Raw genomic sequence first — 16,136 nt, 5'->3', positions numbered from 1 at the left:
GTTTTGAATTAAAAATTTATTAAACTAGTTTAGAATGCTTTAGGCAGCTAAACTCCTGGCTCCCTGGGACAGCTCATTATTTTTGTGAGGGACTTTGGAAAGGGCTTTCTTGGCTTGAAAATTCAAAAGCCTTCTGTGAAGAGCCTGTGCAGGTGGGAATTGCTGCTGACCTCTATCACATGCAGAGTCTTGACTCAGAGGCAGAAGGTGCTGGGTACTACTTTTGTAATGTTAGTCAGCATCTGAGAGAGAGAATAATATCAAAATTGGGAGCCAAGAGTTCTGTGATTGTACATCTCTGACCTAACTTCATCTGCAGGGGGAAAAATGGTAGGGTTTGGGTTCTTTTTCGTTTTTCCTGCAGACAAATAAGGAAACATGCTTATGTCCCATGTAGTTATTCTAAGTGCTGATGTAGTGAAGAATGGGAAATAGCGCTGGAAGGCTGTGGTGAATGAGGTGGAGATGCCATCCAGGTTGCCACTGAGTTCCACACTACATTTCTCAAAATGTTTTTACCATTTGCAATTAATGCAGTCCTACTTCTCTAACTTATCTGGTATTTAGACCTGTCCTGTGTAATCTGTGGCATTTGTGTATGAAGTCTGACCTGTTCATTTAATATCTGATTCCACTCTTTCTTGGTTGTAAGCCATTCATTTTTCTTTGTTAAAAAATACAAAAAACATGAAATTAAAAAAATTTACATTATTTAAATTCCTACTAAATGTTAAGGCATGTGCTTTTTTTCTTACTCAAGTGAGTTGTTGAAAACAAAAGGAGTGTGTGAGTAGATGGGAGGGTGCCAATAGATACCTTCCTTTGCAGGCTCTCTTGTGACCTGAAAAAGAGGTGTCTTTTCAAAGAGTTAGAGGCTGAAAGTGCTCTGATTATGGAGTAGTTCTGGGTTTGGTATTGTTGTTAGTTGGCTTGTAAATACAAAGATGTCATTGGCTTGGATTGGAGGCAAATTGGAATGAGAAATGCATTTTCTACCAAGATATCACTGTCTAAAATTCTGCTCTAATCCAGATTTGAGTGGTCTTTTTGTAAGTAACTCTAGTCTCTCTTTGTTTCTATTTCTATTCGCTCTGTATTTCTGTATTTGAACAGAAATACTAGTTCTGGGTTATAGCAAGCTGTGTCTGAAATAGAAAATAGGTTGCCCATCCTGAAGATGAGATGTTGTTGGTGTAGAAGGGATTACAGGCAATCTCGCCCCTGATAAATCACAGTTGTACTAATTATCAAAGAAGAGGAACAGCCTTGCCCTTAATGGATCACAGCTCTGGCTAATAAAGATCAGTGTGATAAAAGGAGTGGGTTGGCTGGTCAGGGAGGTTCCTGGAGGAAGAGGTAGAGGAGCCCTGAGGAAGAAGGAAGGATACAGAGAGACACAAGGAAGAGAGTTGCTGCAGTAACAGATCTGCTGTGAGGTCAGTCTGGGTCTGATGGAGTCAGAGCCTGCAGTCCCAGCTGAGCTGGGTAAAGCTGTGCTCAGAGTCTGCAAACCAATACTTGCAGTCCTAGTCCAGCAGGGAACAACCAGCAGAGTCTGCAGCTGGACCCTACAGTAGGAGCTTGCTGCAGTCAGGCAGGATAGCAAAGCTGTAAAGAAGAATAACCCAGGACCTTTTCCATGTTGTTGAATGTGAGTCTGAGTCTTGGTTCGTCTCTACCCCTAACAAGAGGTCTGCTCTGGTTATGAGGTCAGCAGTAAAGGTTTCTATGGCTCTCATCCAAAGCTTGTGGATGTGGGTGAGAGGTTTTGCAGTGGGTTTTTTTAGGCCTTTGATCATATTTTAGAGAAGAAGTGGTAGTTTATTAAACCGTGGTGCTGGTCAGGCCATTCAGCATAGAGAACATTGCTGTACAAATGACACCTCATCCAAACCCACATCTTGCTCTTAAAAGCTCATTAGTGGCTGCTGACATCTGTCTCTGTGAGCACTGGGAGGGCTGGCTGGGGGATGTTCTGCCTGCTCTCCCCAGTTGCTTGGTTCTCTTTCCAGTGTTTCCATAAGTGGCAGGGCTGGTGCCAGGGCAGCAAATGGAAAATGCATTTGCTCTTCTATGGGAAGAGCATCTTCCCATGTAGCTGGTTGTGTTTTGTTCTTTAAAATTGATTTGGGAAGCATCTAGACAAAAGACTTTGGAATTTATGCATGTCATGGAGATCTTGGACTGTGACAGGTAACAGATGTGTAGCATTCTGCTTCAGCTGCAAGGAATGTCACAAAGCCAACATGTTAGAGTGAAAACAGGCAAAGTGGTCTTTTTTTGGTGTTTTTTTTTTTTTTTTTTTCCCCCACTATGCTAGTTTTTGGTTTTCAGACCCTCTCCCATTGGGCTAGTGAAATGGAGGTCACCTGGAAACAGGATCAGCTGTTGATAATGCCATTTGAGGGGCTGTGTAGAAGTTAAATCTGTATCTTTCTAAAAGAGGGAGATAATTTGCTACCAGCTCTTTTTGGGAACCTGTGGGGTGGTGACTGGTTTTTTTTTTTCTCTGTTGTGACTTATCTGTAAAATCCTTGCTTTAGAAGCGTGAGCTCAGCTAGGGTTATAACTTCTGGTGAAAACTCTTCACAGAGTTTATCTTAATACATTATGTTTTTATTTAACTGTGTGCCAAAGAAAACATGAGTTTTAGTAACTTCAACTAATTCCACACCAGTTTTATGGGATAATAGAAGTTCTTTTTAAAAACAAACATTTGCTTTGTAGGTTAAGTAGTTATTTTTCCTGGTTTGAAGTCAAAGATTTCTTTTCCTGTTACATGTTTAAGGAAACCACAACAATGCTCATAGCTGCTTTTTGGAATAGTCTGTGCTACGTCCAGAAGCCACTGAAGTGCATTGAAATAAGATTTTCATCACTGCCTATGGGTTGCAGTTCTCTATTTTTCTTGATCTAAGAATAATACCATTGATCTTTCAGAGGCTATAATTGTGGAAAACTACCTGTCAAAGTGAGGAATTTCTTGAAAATCAGCAGGATCCTTTACCTGAGTTGAAAATAAGAATGTGGAAACTACTTGTATGCAGGTTACAGATTTATTTCATTTTTTTATGTAAAGAGAGTCTTCTGAGAAACCTCTGTAGAGATTGAAGCTCCATAGATGTGGAATTCTAGACCAGCTTCTGTCATCAGCTTGTTGAAAATCCTTACACAAGTCTTTTATCACTTTATTTTCTTATTTGTCAAATGGTTGTAATTTGTTGATGCCATCTGTTGTAAGATCTAATGGGGGAAACTTGTGTTTTGGCTGTACAGTGTGGTAGTAATTAAGAGTCTTCCACACAACTGGTTAACACTTTGCACCAGACATCAACATGAAAGAACAAAGGAATATTGAGGAGAGAAAGGCAGCACTGGCACAGGCAGTCGTGGGAAGCCTTATATGAATTTTTTTCTTCCCTCCCGTGTCTATAGGGATCGTTTCCACTTTCAGCAGGTGAAGTCAGGAAGCAGCAGCTGTGAGTTGGTCTTTCATGTACTACTCCCTAGAGGGTGCCAGACACCCGTGTTCCGCAGCCCTGTGTGCTCTGCCGCCCGGTGACATTGCAGCCTTGTGGCACTGCCGGCCCTGCCGCCCGGTGACACTGTGGCACTGCTGGCCCTGCCGCCCGGTGACACTGTAGCATTGCTGCCTCTGCCCCCGGTGACACTGTGGCACTGCTGGCCCTGCCTCCCGGTGACACTGTGGCACTGCTGGCCCTGCCTCCCGGTGACACTGTGGCACTGCTGGCCCTGCCTCCCGGTGACACTGTGGCACTGCTGGCCCTGCCGCCCGGTGACACTGTAGCATTGCTGCCTCTGCCCCCGGTGACACTGTGGCACTGCTGGCCCTGCCTCCCGGTGACACTGTGGCACTGCCGGCCCTGCCGCCCGGTGACACTGTGGCACTGCTGGCCCTGCCTCTCCCGGTGACACTGTGGCACTGCTGGGTCCCTCTGACTCGCAGCAGTGTGAGCATCACTTGCTGCTGGAAGGCACAATGAGGAGAAATGAGGTGGCTGGATGATTCAAGCACATGTCACAGCTGCAACCATGTACTCTCACTCGTGGCTTTTTACTAACTGTAGCTTGTATGTTATGAATCATTTGTGTTGGTTTCTTTCTTTGTGAGAAAGAAACAATTTCAAGATGAAAAAGCTGTAAATCAGGAGTTGTGCTGACCAGTTGCTGCAGTAAATACCTGCTTTTCTGGGTCACTAGGGAGCAGCTGTGGAAGCTAAAAATTACAAAGCTTGTGTATTCTGAGTCTTAGTCACCCCCTCTGCTGTTTGAGACCTCTGTGTTTCTGATATTTAACCATTTTTGCAGTAACACTTGAAGATACAGTGCATGAATGTTTTGAATACAAGAGGGTATGCTTTGAGTGGAAGGCACGGATGCTATCTATGGCTTATAGCACCTGTGACTGCATAAGCTTTCTTTGAAGTAAATGTGGGATCCCTGTGTGTCCTTTAAAGCACTTTTTTTTTTTCTATCTCCTTCCTCAAAACATATGGCAGCAGTGGTTCAGCCTAGCCCTGCACAGCCTCCTGTCAGCCTCTGGGCTGGATGTGAAGGGTTTGGGAAATGACTTTTGGAGAGAGAAGATAGGGCAGCTCCTTGAAGGTGGGTTCTTGTAGTCCCCCAGACCTCCACTGGGAGCAGGCAGAGAACAGGAGGTGTGTTGGAAACGCTGCCTCTGTGGCAGTGAGAGATGCCACTCTAACATGGTATTCTCCACACTGCTGTATGGCTGTAGTCATAAGAAAAAAGTGCATGGAAAGACCTGAGCTTATACTCAGGTATATGTACTTACAGCTTTTCCTCATGCATAAAATGTGCAAGGAGGAGGCCCATTAATGAGGGTTTGTCTCATTTAGCTGCCTACCATGAAGACCTTTGGGCTGCACCTGTCTGATCTGGGTCTCAGTGCTGATTCCTTGGGGGCTGGTTAGGATTCCCCTGCTTGTTTTCAAGTAACAGAGTATAAGAGTCTTTCAAACTTGGGTGTGTTTTTTTCCCCTCTGCTTTCTTTGCAAGTGCCTCCAAGCCTTTATGAAAACAAATACTGAAGATGAAGACCTTTGCTAAGAAAACATGTATCAGCTCTTTTTGTTTTGAAAGTGTGGGTGATAAATATTTTAGTGTTGAGAAATGAGACACTAGCTTATCAAAATGTGAGTGATCCTCATTTGCATCAAGGCAGAGACTAATTTTGTTATCATATCTTGCTTCAAATGTTTATCTGCTACTTGTGTGGACTAACTTAAGAGAAGTTTTATCATAAACTATGGGTCTGTGTGGAGCTGTGAGTGACAGCCACTGACCACTTACATTGTTTATGTGCTGCTGGGGAGCTGCTCATCATCTGTACCAGGATATGGTGTGTGTGGAATGGTAACTTTGGTAACTTGTAATGGTGGCACGAGCCTTACATTTTAAGCCAGTTCTTACTGTATGTACTGCAATGCTGTCATTAGCTCTTGCTAATGGCTTGAGGCTTTTGTGGGCCAGGCTAAACACACTGCTGTAAGCAGTTCCTGGGGTGTTCTTGTACAGTTTGATGGCTCCTGTGCTCACCTGCTACTGCTGCTTTAGAATTGTTATGGTATAAGAGCTTCTGTGGAGCTTCTCAGTATATGTCATGCGAAAATACAGAGAGGCAGGCTTGTTTTCCAGATTAAAAAAACCTCAGTCATACAAAATGGTGCATGCCGTGCTGGCAGCTGAGAGGTCTCATGGCAAAGGGGGGTTCTAACCTGCAGCCATCCTTGCTTGAGAAGAACACAACCTCCTTTGGGGGTGGAAGAAGGATCAGTGTTGAATTAGACAAGTCATCCTCTCACTAAAGGATCTTCTCCAACACTTGCCTTTCTGCCTACCCCCTTTAAAGCCCTCAACTGAAGACCAAAATACCAATAAGTTGTATCCTGTTTATTATGGTCGCAGGAATTCAAATGCCACAAAGAGAAAGGGAAATTAATGGAATAGAGTAAGCTGTGGGAAGAAGAACAGCTTTTAATGTGGTGTGCTAATGAGGTATGAAATAGCTGTGTAAGAAGATGTTTGGTGGCATCTTTAGGAAGTGTTACAGCCTGCAAAAACTGCAATACAGGAATATTATGGAAGATAAATAACCCAGTTCTTGGAGAAGAAGGCGTTTACTGTCTGTAGAGACTTAGTGCAAGAGAGAATTTGCCTCTTCAGGCCCTGGCTGCCCTTCTGCAGAGCTGGCATCTCTTTCATGTGGAAGCTGAGGCTGGAATAGCTGCAAGCTGGAGGATACAGATGCCTTTGAACTCTGCTTTCTTATCATGGACTTTATAAGACATGGCAAGCGTGACCCACTTCTGTTCCTGCACAGCTCTGCTGCTACACAGACCTAGCCCTTGGAATTGCTGAGGACTGGGTCACTGACGTCCTCTGGGTTAAAATAATTGTCTTGCCTATCTAATTTTGCTGTTCCATTTATTCACTGAGTTGCCTTTAGTGGTCTCCTTCCCAGCCTGTCCCCATAAGCCATCATGCTGGTGTTACATGTCTACATAGCATAGCCAAAACAAGTGGCAGATAAGAATGGAGTGAGAGTGGGCAGTGGAAGCCTTCCAGGGTGCATATTCCTTAGCCCAGCACTGCTGCCAAAGTCTTTGTACTTGGGAATTAAGGAGTTGCTTGTACAAAGAAGTATTTTGCTTCCCAGGGGGTTTCACTGCATTTTGGTTCTGGATTAAAGTGCTAATTAACACAAAATAGTGCTGAATGCTTCACTGTAAGAGTAACTAACAGTGTTGATAACTGGTGTATAAACATAATGTATGCTAATGAGATCCCTACCTTTGTAAAACAGAGCTGTTGATACTGTGTGTGTGTGCTGGCATTTTCAGTGAACTGGGAGGTTTCCTTTCCAATGATAGTTCATGCCTCTGTGAGATTTCCCTAAAACAAAAGGGATTTTTTTAGCTCCTTAGTGGTTTCTTTTCCCCTGTGCATTAGCTGGTTTTCAGTTCTTGAATTTTGATCAAGAGTTGGAGGCTAATTCTAGCTGGCTTTGGCTTGTTAGTTTACTTGCTTTCAGACTAAGTGTCATTTTTCTCTCCAAAGAGCTGAAATGCCAAGACTGTGTCATTTCTACTTGTATCTAATAATAGCTTAATCCACAAATAATTGTAATGAAGTTAGTTAGGCCACTGGCAGAGGACAGTGTGATCCAAAGACCCCTGGAATGAATGGGATTCCTTAGTGAGAGCAAAGTGAAGCTTTGGGTCGAGCCCTAGGATGCTGTTCCATGCACACGTGCGTGCACATGTGCGAGTGTTGGGCTGTGCTATGGAAACAAAATTCAAAAAATGCTGCCAACTCTCCCAGCTGAGCACTGGTGAGTGAGGGAGGATGCTGTACAGACCGACAGGAGATGTGTTAGCAGCCCCCAGGATAGCAGAGCAGTTGCAATAACAGCCAGCAGCAGATGTTACCCAGGACTGTATTGCTGCTGCTGGAATTCAAGGGGGAATGGAGGTCTCCCAGCTGCCAAGTGCATCGCTTGTGTGGCCAAGGTGTTGGTTGCAGCTCCAGAGGAGGCAGGGGGCTGATGAAAACATAAACAATAGCAGCAGCATTGCTGATTTGGTGCAGGAATTACTCAGCTGTGCCACTGTGCCCTTGTAATCCCATTAGGAAAGTCAGACTAAATGCATGATAGGAGGCCCCTGTGCAGGGCTTGCTGCTGGGGAGGCAGGGACATCTCACCAGCATGTCAGGGGTGTGCCCAGGAGGGTCTGAGCAGGGAGAGCCAGGTGGGTGCATTGGCAGGGCTGGGTCAGGCTGTGCAGTGCCTGCCAGTGCTGCTGTTTTCCACATGAACTTAAAGCTATTTGCTCTAAGGAAATAATGGTGATGAGTTTGTGGCTAGGTCTAAAGGATTTACCTGTTCTGGTAAATGCTTTTATTAGAATTATGATGTCTTTTGCCAGATTGCTGAGCAATTAAACTTAATTCCAGAAAAAGTATTTCCATAAAAAGTTTGCACTTCAGTTCCTGACTGAGATTGTGAAGAGGGTATTATTTACAAATATCTCATTAACAGACGTTTTAAAGTTGATTATGCCCCCATGGGAATTGATGACAAAACTTCCGTGGCCTTCATTAGAAATGAAAACCTTTCAATGCAAGGTAAATACGGTTTTAGGTGCACATATAATAAAGTTATACATATTAGCTTAAAAGCAGCTGCTCTGGAAACCCTATTGGAAATTCTTAGTTTTCCTAATGTGTAGGAGAAATCCATTTTCTGTAGGTATTTTTAGTGCTAACTTCCTCTCCTGTGCTATTATCTTACACACTCTCCCATTGCTATGTTTCCAGGTCAGCCATGTGATTGCCGAGCATCCCTGCCTGCTTTTTGAATGACTTGCCAGGCAGGAGCAGAGGGGCAGGTAGTTAGTGCTGGCTGCCAGCAGCAGCTTTTCCCAGCGTGGACCCGCTGGTGACACAGACACCCTCTGCTCTCACCCTTGTGGGAAGGTCATCACTGTGTGGTTCAGAGTGAGACCCTGCTCCTGTGTAGGTGTAAAGGTGTTATTTTTCCTCTGAAGGCAGAAGGTGGTGTGTAGGAACACAGAACAACCCCACTGTCGAGAGGCATTTCAGAGCCACTGCTTTGCCTTGAGCCACAGTGGTTTTAGCATGAGCTGGGTGTAGCTCACAGATTTCTGTCTTTTTGCCACTTGTTACGTTCACAACTCAAATGAACTTGCTGTGCTTCAGAAAATTGCAAGCAGTGGTGAAGACATTGTAACCCAAATCCCTCTGTGAGCTTTTTTTGTGTGTGTGTGGTAGAAAAACCCTTAGGCAAAGTGTTTTAAACCCAGCAGCGCTGATAATGAGAGTTAATAACTTTCCTGACATTGGCTTTTTTACTACATACGACTTTTTTTAAAAGGTATTTAAACTGATCCAGCCAGTTGCTGTGGATGCCTCTGTGTGTGTTTAATGAACAGCTGGCTCTTTTGAACTGGGAATTTTAATACTTTCAGTTCCATGAAACTGGAATCGGAGGAGGCGGATGATTGTACAAGAGAGCACATTTTCTCATGCGAATTCAGGAGCAGGGAGGGAGGGAGAGGAAAGCATCGTAATATTGCGTGTGTTTCTGTTTCAGTGGATCAAATCTTTCCTCTGTCTGCATCCAAGCTATTTGGTTGTGATCAGATGATCAGAGCTCAAGGAAGCGATTGGAGAGCGAGCTGGCTGCAGCTGCACTGTAGGCTGTTTTCAGGGACAAGGAGCCACTGTTTTTCAAACATAGCATAAACATAGAAGTTATTTTGTAGGCTTCAGGATGCAGATATGGGTTGTGCTGCCAGCATTGTTCTGCTCCAAGCCTTTCGTTCTGTGGTACAGAGGAACTGTCCACATATCTGCAGGCGCCGACGCCGAGAGGAGTTGTCACATGAATTTCTGCCGCTGGATAGCGATGATGAAATGAGCAGACCCAGGACTCTCATCATAATGGTATGGTATACTTTAATCAAGACAGAGGTGACAGAATTATTATTACAGATGTTATGTGATTTTTTTTTTTTCCCTCCCTTTGACTACATATTTGTAGAGAGAGAGCTCTGACAGGCAGTTTGTCAGTTTGATTAGTTTGCTGGTAGATTTGCTGTATCTATAATGTTACTTTATAGGTGAAGCTGTAAGCTGCACATAAGCTCTGTGTAAAGTAAATGTACTGTTACTTAATTGTTGGTGGGTTTTGTTTGTGAGATAGGCAGCACTGGAGCCGGTAGTGTGGTTATGTTTTATTTCAGACTTGGAATTCCAAACAGCAGACAGCTTAGGAAATGTTTGCTAAGTCTGTTCATCATAAAAAACAAAAACAAACCCAAAAGATAATCCAAACAAAACAAAAAAAATCTTTACTTGCACCCAGGATGCAGTTGGAATTAATATTAAGTTTTATGCAAATAAACTCCCACATATCTTTGCTTCAAACAGTTTGAAGCAATAAAATATTTGCTAGATCACTGCTTTCCGGTTTATTGAGTTGCCTCTGTTTTTTAATGAAGGAGGGCTTGAAAGGCTCCCAGTCTTTGAGCATCATTTTCCTCCTGAATTAAATTTTTATTTTGTGATGGGAATATAACAAGCATGATAGGTTTATTAGAAATAAGTAACAGGGTTGTTTCTGATTATAAATCACTGTTTCAGAATCAGGAATACACTCACTGCCTAGTTACTGCTCTTCTTTGCCAAATACACATATGGTGAGCATTTCCAGAACCCTGAAGTGGTTTTGCATCTGAGGTGGCAATGATTTGTTACTCTGTGGCTCTCAATTGACAAAAATATTACCAAGACACTGAAAATAGTTTTTATGTCAGTTTACCAGGACTCTCATTTATGCCATTTAAGTGGTAGAGATTTGATGAAGTTCAAAGTGCACTCCCATGATACTGTGATCCCACACAGGGCTGATCCCACTCAGTGGTGAAGGGTGGCATTAGAGACTTTAATAGCTGTCCTGAGCAGCTGTTTTGAATAGAGCACTGCTGCCCATGGAGAGGTGTGTGGTGCAGTCATGGCAACCACAATAGCAAGGACCCAATCTCAGCAGTGCTTTATGTGTCAGCTGAGGGTGTTATCCAGGAAGTCGCATGGTCATAAGGAGGAAGGAAATTGATTTAATCATTGTGAATCTGATGCTAAAGCTTCTTTTGCTCCAGAAGTATCTCTGTCTGTACAACAAACTTTTTTTTCCCCCCCACTTAATGGTTAAATAAATGACCTCAACAGTATTTAAATGAAAAAATGTCTCCTTCCTGGTAGTAATTTCAAGCATGATGAAGTGAGAAGTGTCTGGAAGCACATCCGGTAGGGATCATTTGTGTAACTTGCTGTAGTCCTTGGAAGAAAAGGGTAGTCTTGGGTGTTGGGGCAGCAAACTGTGCCAGCCTTGCCAAACCCAGAAATACTCAGCAGCAGCTTGTGTTTCTTTGTGTGGTAAATCCTGGGTGATCAGGGCTCCAAGAGCAAAGGTCCCTGGGCTCTCAGGGAGGTGAGGCTTTACCCTGCAGTGTGGAGGGGGCTCTGGAAGGACAGGCACCCTGGTCAGGATGGTCTGGGACCTGATGCTGGATGTGGGGGCTCTGAGACCCCTCAAACGCATCCCCCAGTTGTACTAAAATGGGCTTGGGTTTTCTAGGTCAGTGGGTAGTACGCTGGTGTTTGTCCTGCCAGAAGGCTGCCCTTCCCCAGGAACTCTGTGGGATCATTTTCTCACTCTCAGTCCCTCTGAGGAGGAGGAATGGTCCAGCCCTGTTTTGAGGCTGGGGTAGTGCAGGCACTTTGGAAGAAAGCTGCTGGGCACAGGTTGGCTTTGGACACATCTCTCTCTTCAGGATGTGTATTATTACCATACTTATGTTTTGAAGCAGTTAATTATGTAAATATCTAAATGAATTTGCCATTAAACTTTGCAGTTAGGCTTAGGAACGATGTGGAGATCCGGCAAGCTGAGAAAGAAGCGTTGCTTCAGAATATTTTGTGGCAGAATGGATGGTTCTGTTTCCACCTAAATTCATGTGACTTGAAAGAGCAGGATGATAAAGACAGTTGGAGGCTACTGGGCCTTGATATAACACGTTATGCTCCCAACACATTAGTTTTTCCCCTGGGTCTGTTGTAGATCATTGAGGATTATGCCTGGATAATACAGTGGAGGCAACTATGTAGACAAGCAAGAGTGTTTGGTTCCCAGTGTCATTATGCACATTGTGCTGATGCCAGGAGCTAAACTGGTCCAAATGAGATTCCCAAATGCTCCTGTCTGTGGGCAGTGAGTAACTGGAGTGCCCAAGAGAGGTGAGGAAATCTCAAAATGCAGAATACCAGAAGTACACTGATGGGCCTGGGTGTGATCATTTGGCTCCTGTCAGCTGAAGATCTGGTATTTTGTCTCTTCATGCCTTCAGATGAAATGATCTTTCTCTGTAGTGCACCACTGCCTGTATGTGCCCTACTGAAAGTGGGAACCTTTGGTATTGATTTCAGGAGATTAAACTATGCCTTCTGTGTGAACTTCTTCAAGTCACCAGGCTCTGCTGTCCGTTTTTGTAAGTTTGTCTGTCCTGTATGTAGCAAAAGTAACATCTTGGAGTTGCCTTGATACAGAAAGCAACCCTGAATCAGAGAAAATAGCAACCTACCCTAAAATGCTTCAACAGCTCTAGGGATGTGCCCCATTTTCCCTCATTAGTCACTGAAGAGGAACATCCTGGTAGGATATTCTTCTAGGAATTGTTTTTGCCCATGGCACTCCAGACAGGAGATTCTGTGCTCTCTGAGAAAATAAAGGAAGAAGTCCCGAGCACAGCCTCCAGCTATTGCTTAATGGCTACCTGCTCATCACTGTATGGAGCCTTTGGCATCACAGCAGGTATTCCTAACGTTCTGGTCCTTGCAGAGAGTGAGGGTTGATGTCTTTATCCAGAGAATTACTTTTTCTTCGGTTTGTTAGTTTAGAAATCTGATTTTACCCTTAGGCAAGACAGATAAATCATTTGTTTTAGATCTTGACTGGATCCACAGAGCTGGGATAGATGTTGGAAAGAGAGCACTGTAAATTCTGTAATCTACTGTTTTGTGTGATTTTCTCTTGCATGAAATCCTGGAATTTGCCAGAGACACACAAAGTGTCCAAACAACCTCTAATGTGGTGTACAAGTTGAATCAATTTGTTCAGTGTCAGTGATTTAATAGGCCTTTGTTTTGTGCACCTTTAAGAGCATGTCTGCAAGAACTGGCTTTCAAAATAAGTCTGAGATGGTGAGGTTTGAGGTACTAAAAACCTTTCTGGAGTGAATGCAAATGGCTGTACATGCTGTTTCCACAAGAAAAAGGAGAAGAGGAAGAGGCCTGAAGGAAGAAAACGAAGTACATGGGTTATGTGTGGTGTTTTAAGGGGGGTGCTAACATTCAATATGATGGTTTGCATTTGGAACCTGTCACTTGAAGTTGAGTTTTATCTAGCAGGTCATTCTTTGGGTTTTTTCATGCAATTTATTGCAAACTGTGGCATTTGAGATTTGTGTGGTAAGAGCAAAGCATATTTGAGGATATGATCCTACCTTCCACTACCCCCAGCTTTCCTGCCTTTGGTAATAAACTACATCAAAAAGTATAAATTGTTTTGCATTTTGAATAAAATAGTGTAACTTGAGCTGACTTATTAACTTGAACACAGCAATATTCACTTCATTATTACTGCCCAAGCTGCTTCTCAGGCCACTTAGTTTTAAATGGATTTTTACTCTTCTAAAAACAGTAGCGAGAACAGAAGTGTGGCGCTGAGAATTTCCTGTATCTAGTACTGAAGTTTACCTGCAGAACTGTGTTGCTTAAGTTTTGTTGCATGATCTGTGTTAATTTTCTACATTTAGTTGAAATAATTTAGTGCACTCAGAAGAGTGTTCCCTTACTGCAATGTTTTGGAGTAGGGATTGTTTTTGTAAAGCAAGAGTACCCAGAGCTGCAAAATGAAAAAAAAAAAAGTACTCAAAATTTTCATGACTTCTTAGTTCAAGTCAGAGACTTCAATGTGTTATCCATTTTTAAGCAACAATAAGCATATGGAGCTTTGTTTGACCTTAACTTCCACTTCAGCACTTGACCTCAGCAGGAACAGAAACAGACCCATGTTTGAATAAATGAATAATCATTAGAGTGTAAAGAGAAGTATTAAATGATGCAAAAAATGCAGTTCTGCTTCAGAGTCGTTTTGGCCACTGTTTTTGTTACCTTTGCAGCTTCTCTGTGTGCTATGCCCAGTGCCCCTCTGCAGTGACTGCCAACCCTTCCCCTGGGCACCAGATACAGTCTCCTGACTGCTGGCTTTATTTTAGTGTGTACCTGTTCAGACAACACCTGTGGCTCTGGGTTTGAGTTTCTTATACACAGAGGGGAGAATGTGTGGGCTGGTTTTCATTCTTCAGTGTTGCAGTACCATATAGTGTATGAATATGGTTCAAGAAAAGTTGGTGATTTTTTTTTTTAAATGACCTTTTAAAAACACTGAGTACATCCTCTCCATCTGACTTTGGTACTTTGAGCAATGTTTTATATTGCTTTCACTTCTTATTAGTGTTGCAGCAATGTGTATAGTATGACAGTGTGTGAAATGCAATTATTATGAATGTGTTAACCAAATTTTTTATGACAGCTTATGAAGAGTGTGGGCTCAAAGTAATAATGTGATGAAAACATTTTTCTATATATGAGGAATTTATTCTTTTTTTTCTAGGGAAAAAAGAGAGAAGCGAGCTATTTATTTGTAGGAAATGCTTAAGAGTAGGATATAAATTAGAGAGGTACAGAAAATCTCTGTTAGTCTTAGTCCTTGGGAGTGCTTTGGGAAGGTAATTTATGCATTTGATAAATTTTTGCATGTGCATTCAAAATACTACTTGAGAGAGAAGAAAATTGACCTGTGGAAAGGCAGAGGAGCTTAATTAAAGCCAAGAATACAAAGAGAGGAAACAAACCTACATAAGAAAAGCAGGGGAAAAAACCAAGTCAGGTTTTACAGGCTTTGACCATCTTCAGGCACAGTGCTGTGTCACAGGCACATATACAGACAGAGCTATGCACACACATGCTTGATTTGTCACAGCTTTGTCTATACTACTCTGTAGTTCTGCTTGGCCCCAGCTCTCCTGGGCTTTAGCAAATGCAATCTTTCCATGTTTCACTTCATCATTTTGCTCTTTGGATCATCATACAGAGGAGGGCAGGAGAGTTAAGAAGATCCCAGTGATCTGTCTGGTCTGGGATTTTGGAACTGGATGAGCTGTGACTGTAACAACTTGAAGCTCTGTATGTGGTGTGGTGGGCTCATACACCAAGTCAGCCATGAGCACAGATTTTGCATTTGTGTCTCTCCTGTGTTTATCACCATATTAAATACCTGAATATATTACAATGAAACAATAAACAAAATGATTAAGATACTAACATAGCTTTAAATGCCAGGTGGTAGACACAGGATGAACCACCTAAAATAATATCTTTGAAGTTCTGGAGACTTGATTTGAAATGCTTTTCACACAGAATTTAGTAGAGGTATTTTCTTTCATGCTGTCAGTAGACAGTGTAGTGTAGACTGCACAAGGAGTTCCAGACTCATGACTTTGTTCGAAAAATTTGGTCTTTTGCTTCCTCCAGTGAGGTTTTGGTACTGGGATGTGTGGCTGCTGCTGGCACTGTACTACCCAGGCTGTGGCAATGGTTAGGTTGACAGTTAATATCTGCAGAAATTAAGTGATAACAGTGACACAACCTGCTGCAGTGTCTTGGCTCAGTGTCAGTGTAGTCTGAGTGTTGCAGCACTGTCACTGCCTGTAGCTCACAGGAGGCAGGCTGGGGAGCCAGAGCAGTGCAGAAATCCTCATGATGCTCCATCCCCACTCCCAGCACACTGCAGGTGTTCGCACTGCATTCCTGCAGGGATCTGCAGCTGGAGCAGTGGCCTGCGATGGGCAGGGCAGCTGGAGAGCCCCTGGCTGGCAGGGACAGTGGCAGCAGCGACGGTGGCAGCAGCACTCACATCTGAACGTGCGCTCCTGTCCTTGGCTCAGGCTCTGGCACACTGGGTCTGCCTGGCTGAAGCAGGGGGAGCTGCAGCTGGTTCCAGAAGAGCACAAAGGAACAGTATATTAAGCTCATGCTTTCAGAAAACGATATTAGTGCCAGCCCTCAGCCCTTGCCTTTCACTGGCCTTAACTCACTGCTGGCTGGAGCCCTGAGAGCTGGGCTGGCCTTTATTTTTCCTGCTGCTGTCAATACCGCGTCCTCTGAGTAGCACTGAACTGGATTTAAATGCATATAGCTGAGTCCAGAATCCATTTCAGGCCTTTGGCCACAACTATGGGGATATTGATTTAGCTTGGAAACAGCTCTGCCCTGTAAGAGCTATGCTGAGTGCAGGAGCGAGCCATAAAGGCACCGGGGCCCTCAGAGGATGCTGGCCAACCAAAAGTACTGCCAAAGTAAAAGCTGCTGGGAGGGAGAGCTGTCGAGGCAAAGACAGTGGGTAAGAGAGGAAGAGGTAAGTGATGAGAGAGAAGCCAAGTGGGAAGTGC

General features: G+C 43.5%; 1 protein-coding gene across 9 annotated transcripts in view; it reads left to right on the top strand.

Moving 5' to 3' along the window:
• Positions 1–9,226: 9,226 nt before the first annotated feature.
• The window catches only part of DOCK10 (dedicator of cytokinesis 10), a 120,521-nt gene continuing 113,611 nt past the window's right edge, over positions 9,227–16,136 (top strand). For 7 of the 9 annotated variants that reach the window (XM_033068466.1, XM_033068470.1, XM_033068468.1 and 4 more), the window contains exon 1: positions 9,227–9,510. In XM_033068466.1, the coding sequence (XP_032924357.1) occupies positions 9,346–9,510 (165 nt within the window). In that variant the 5' untranslated portion in view covers positions 9,227–9,345. The remainder of the gene's footprint in view (positions 9,511–16,136) is intronic. The other 2 variants (XM_033068471.1, XM_033068469.1) reach the window with 1 other exon arrangement.

The sequence above is a fragment of the Catharus ustulatus genome, chromosome 10 (genome assembly GCF_009819885.2).
Source record: "Catharus ustulatus isolate bCatUst1 chromosome 10, bCatUst1.pri.v2, whole genome shotgun sequence".
Classification (NCBI taxonomy): Eukaryota; Metazoa; Chordata; class Aves; order Passeriformes; family Turdidae; genus Catharus; species Catharus ustulatus.
This window is presented reverse-complemented; position numbering and strand designations above follow the sequence as displayed.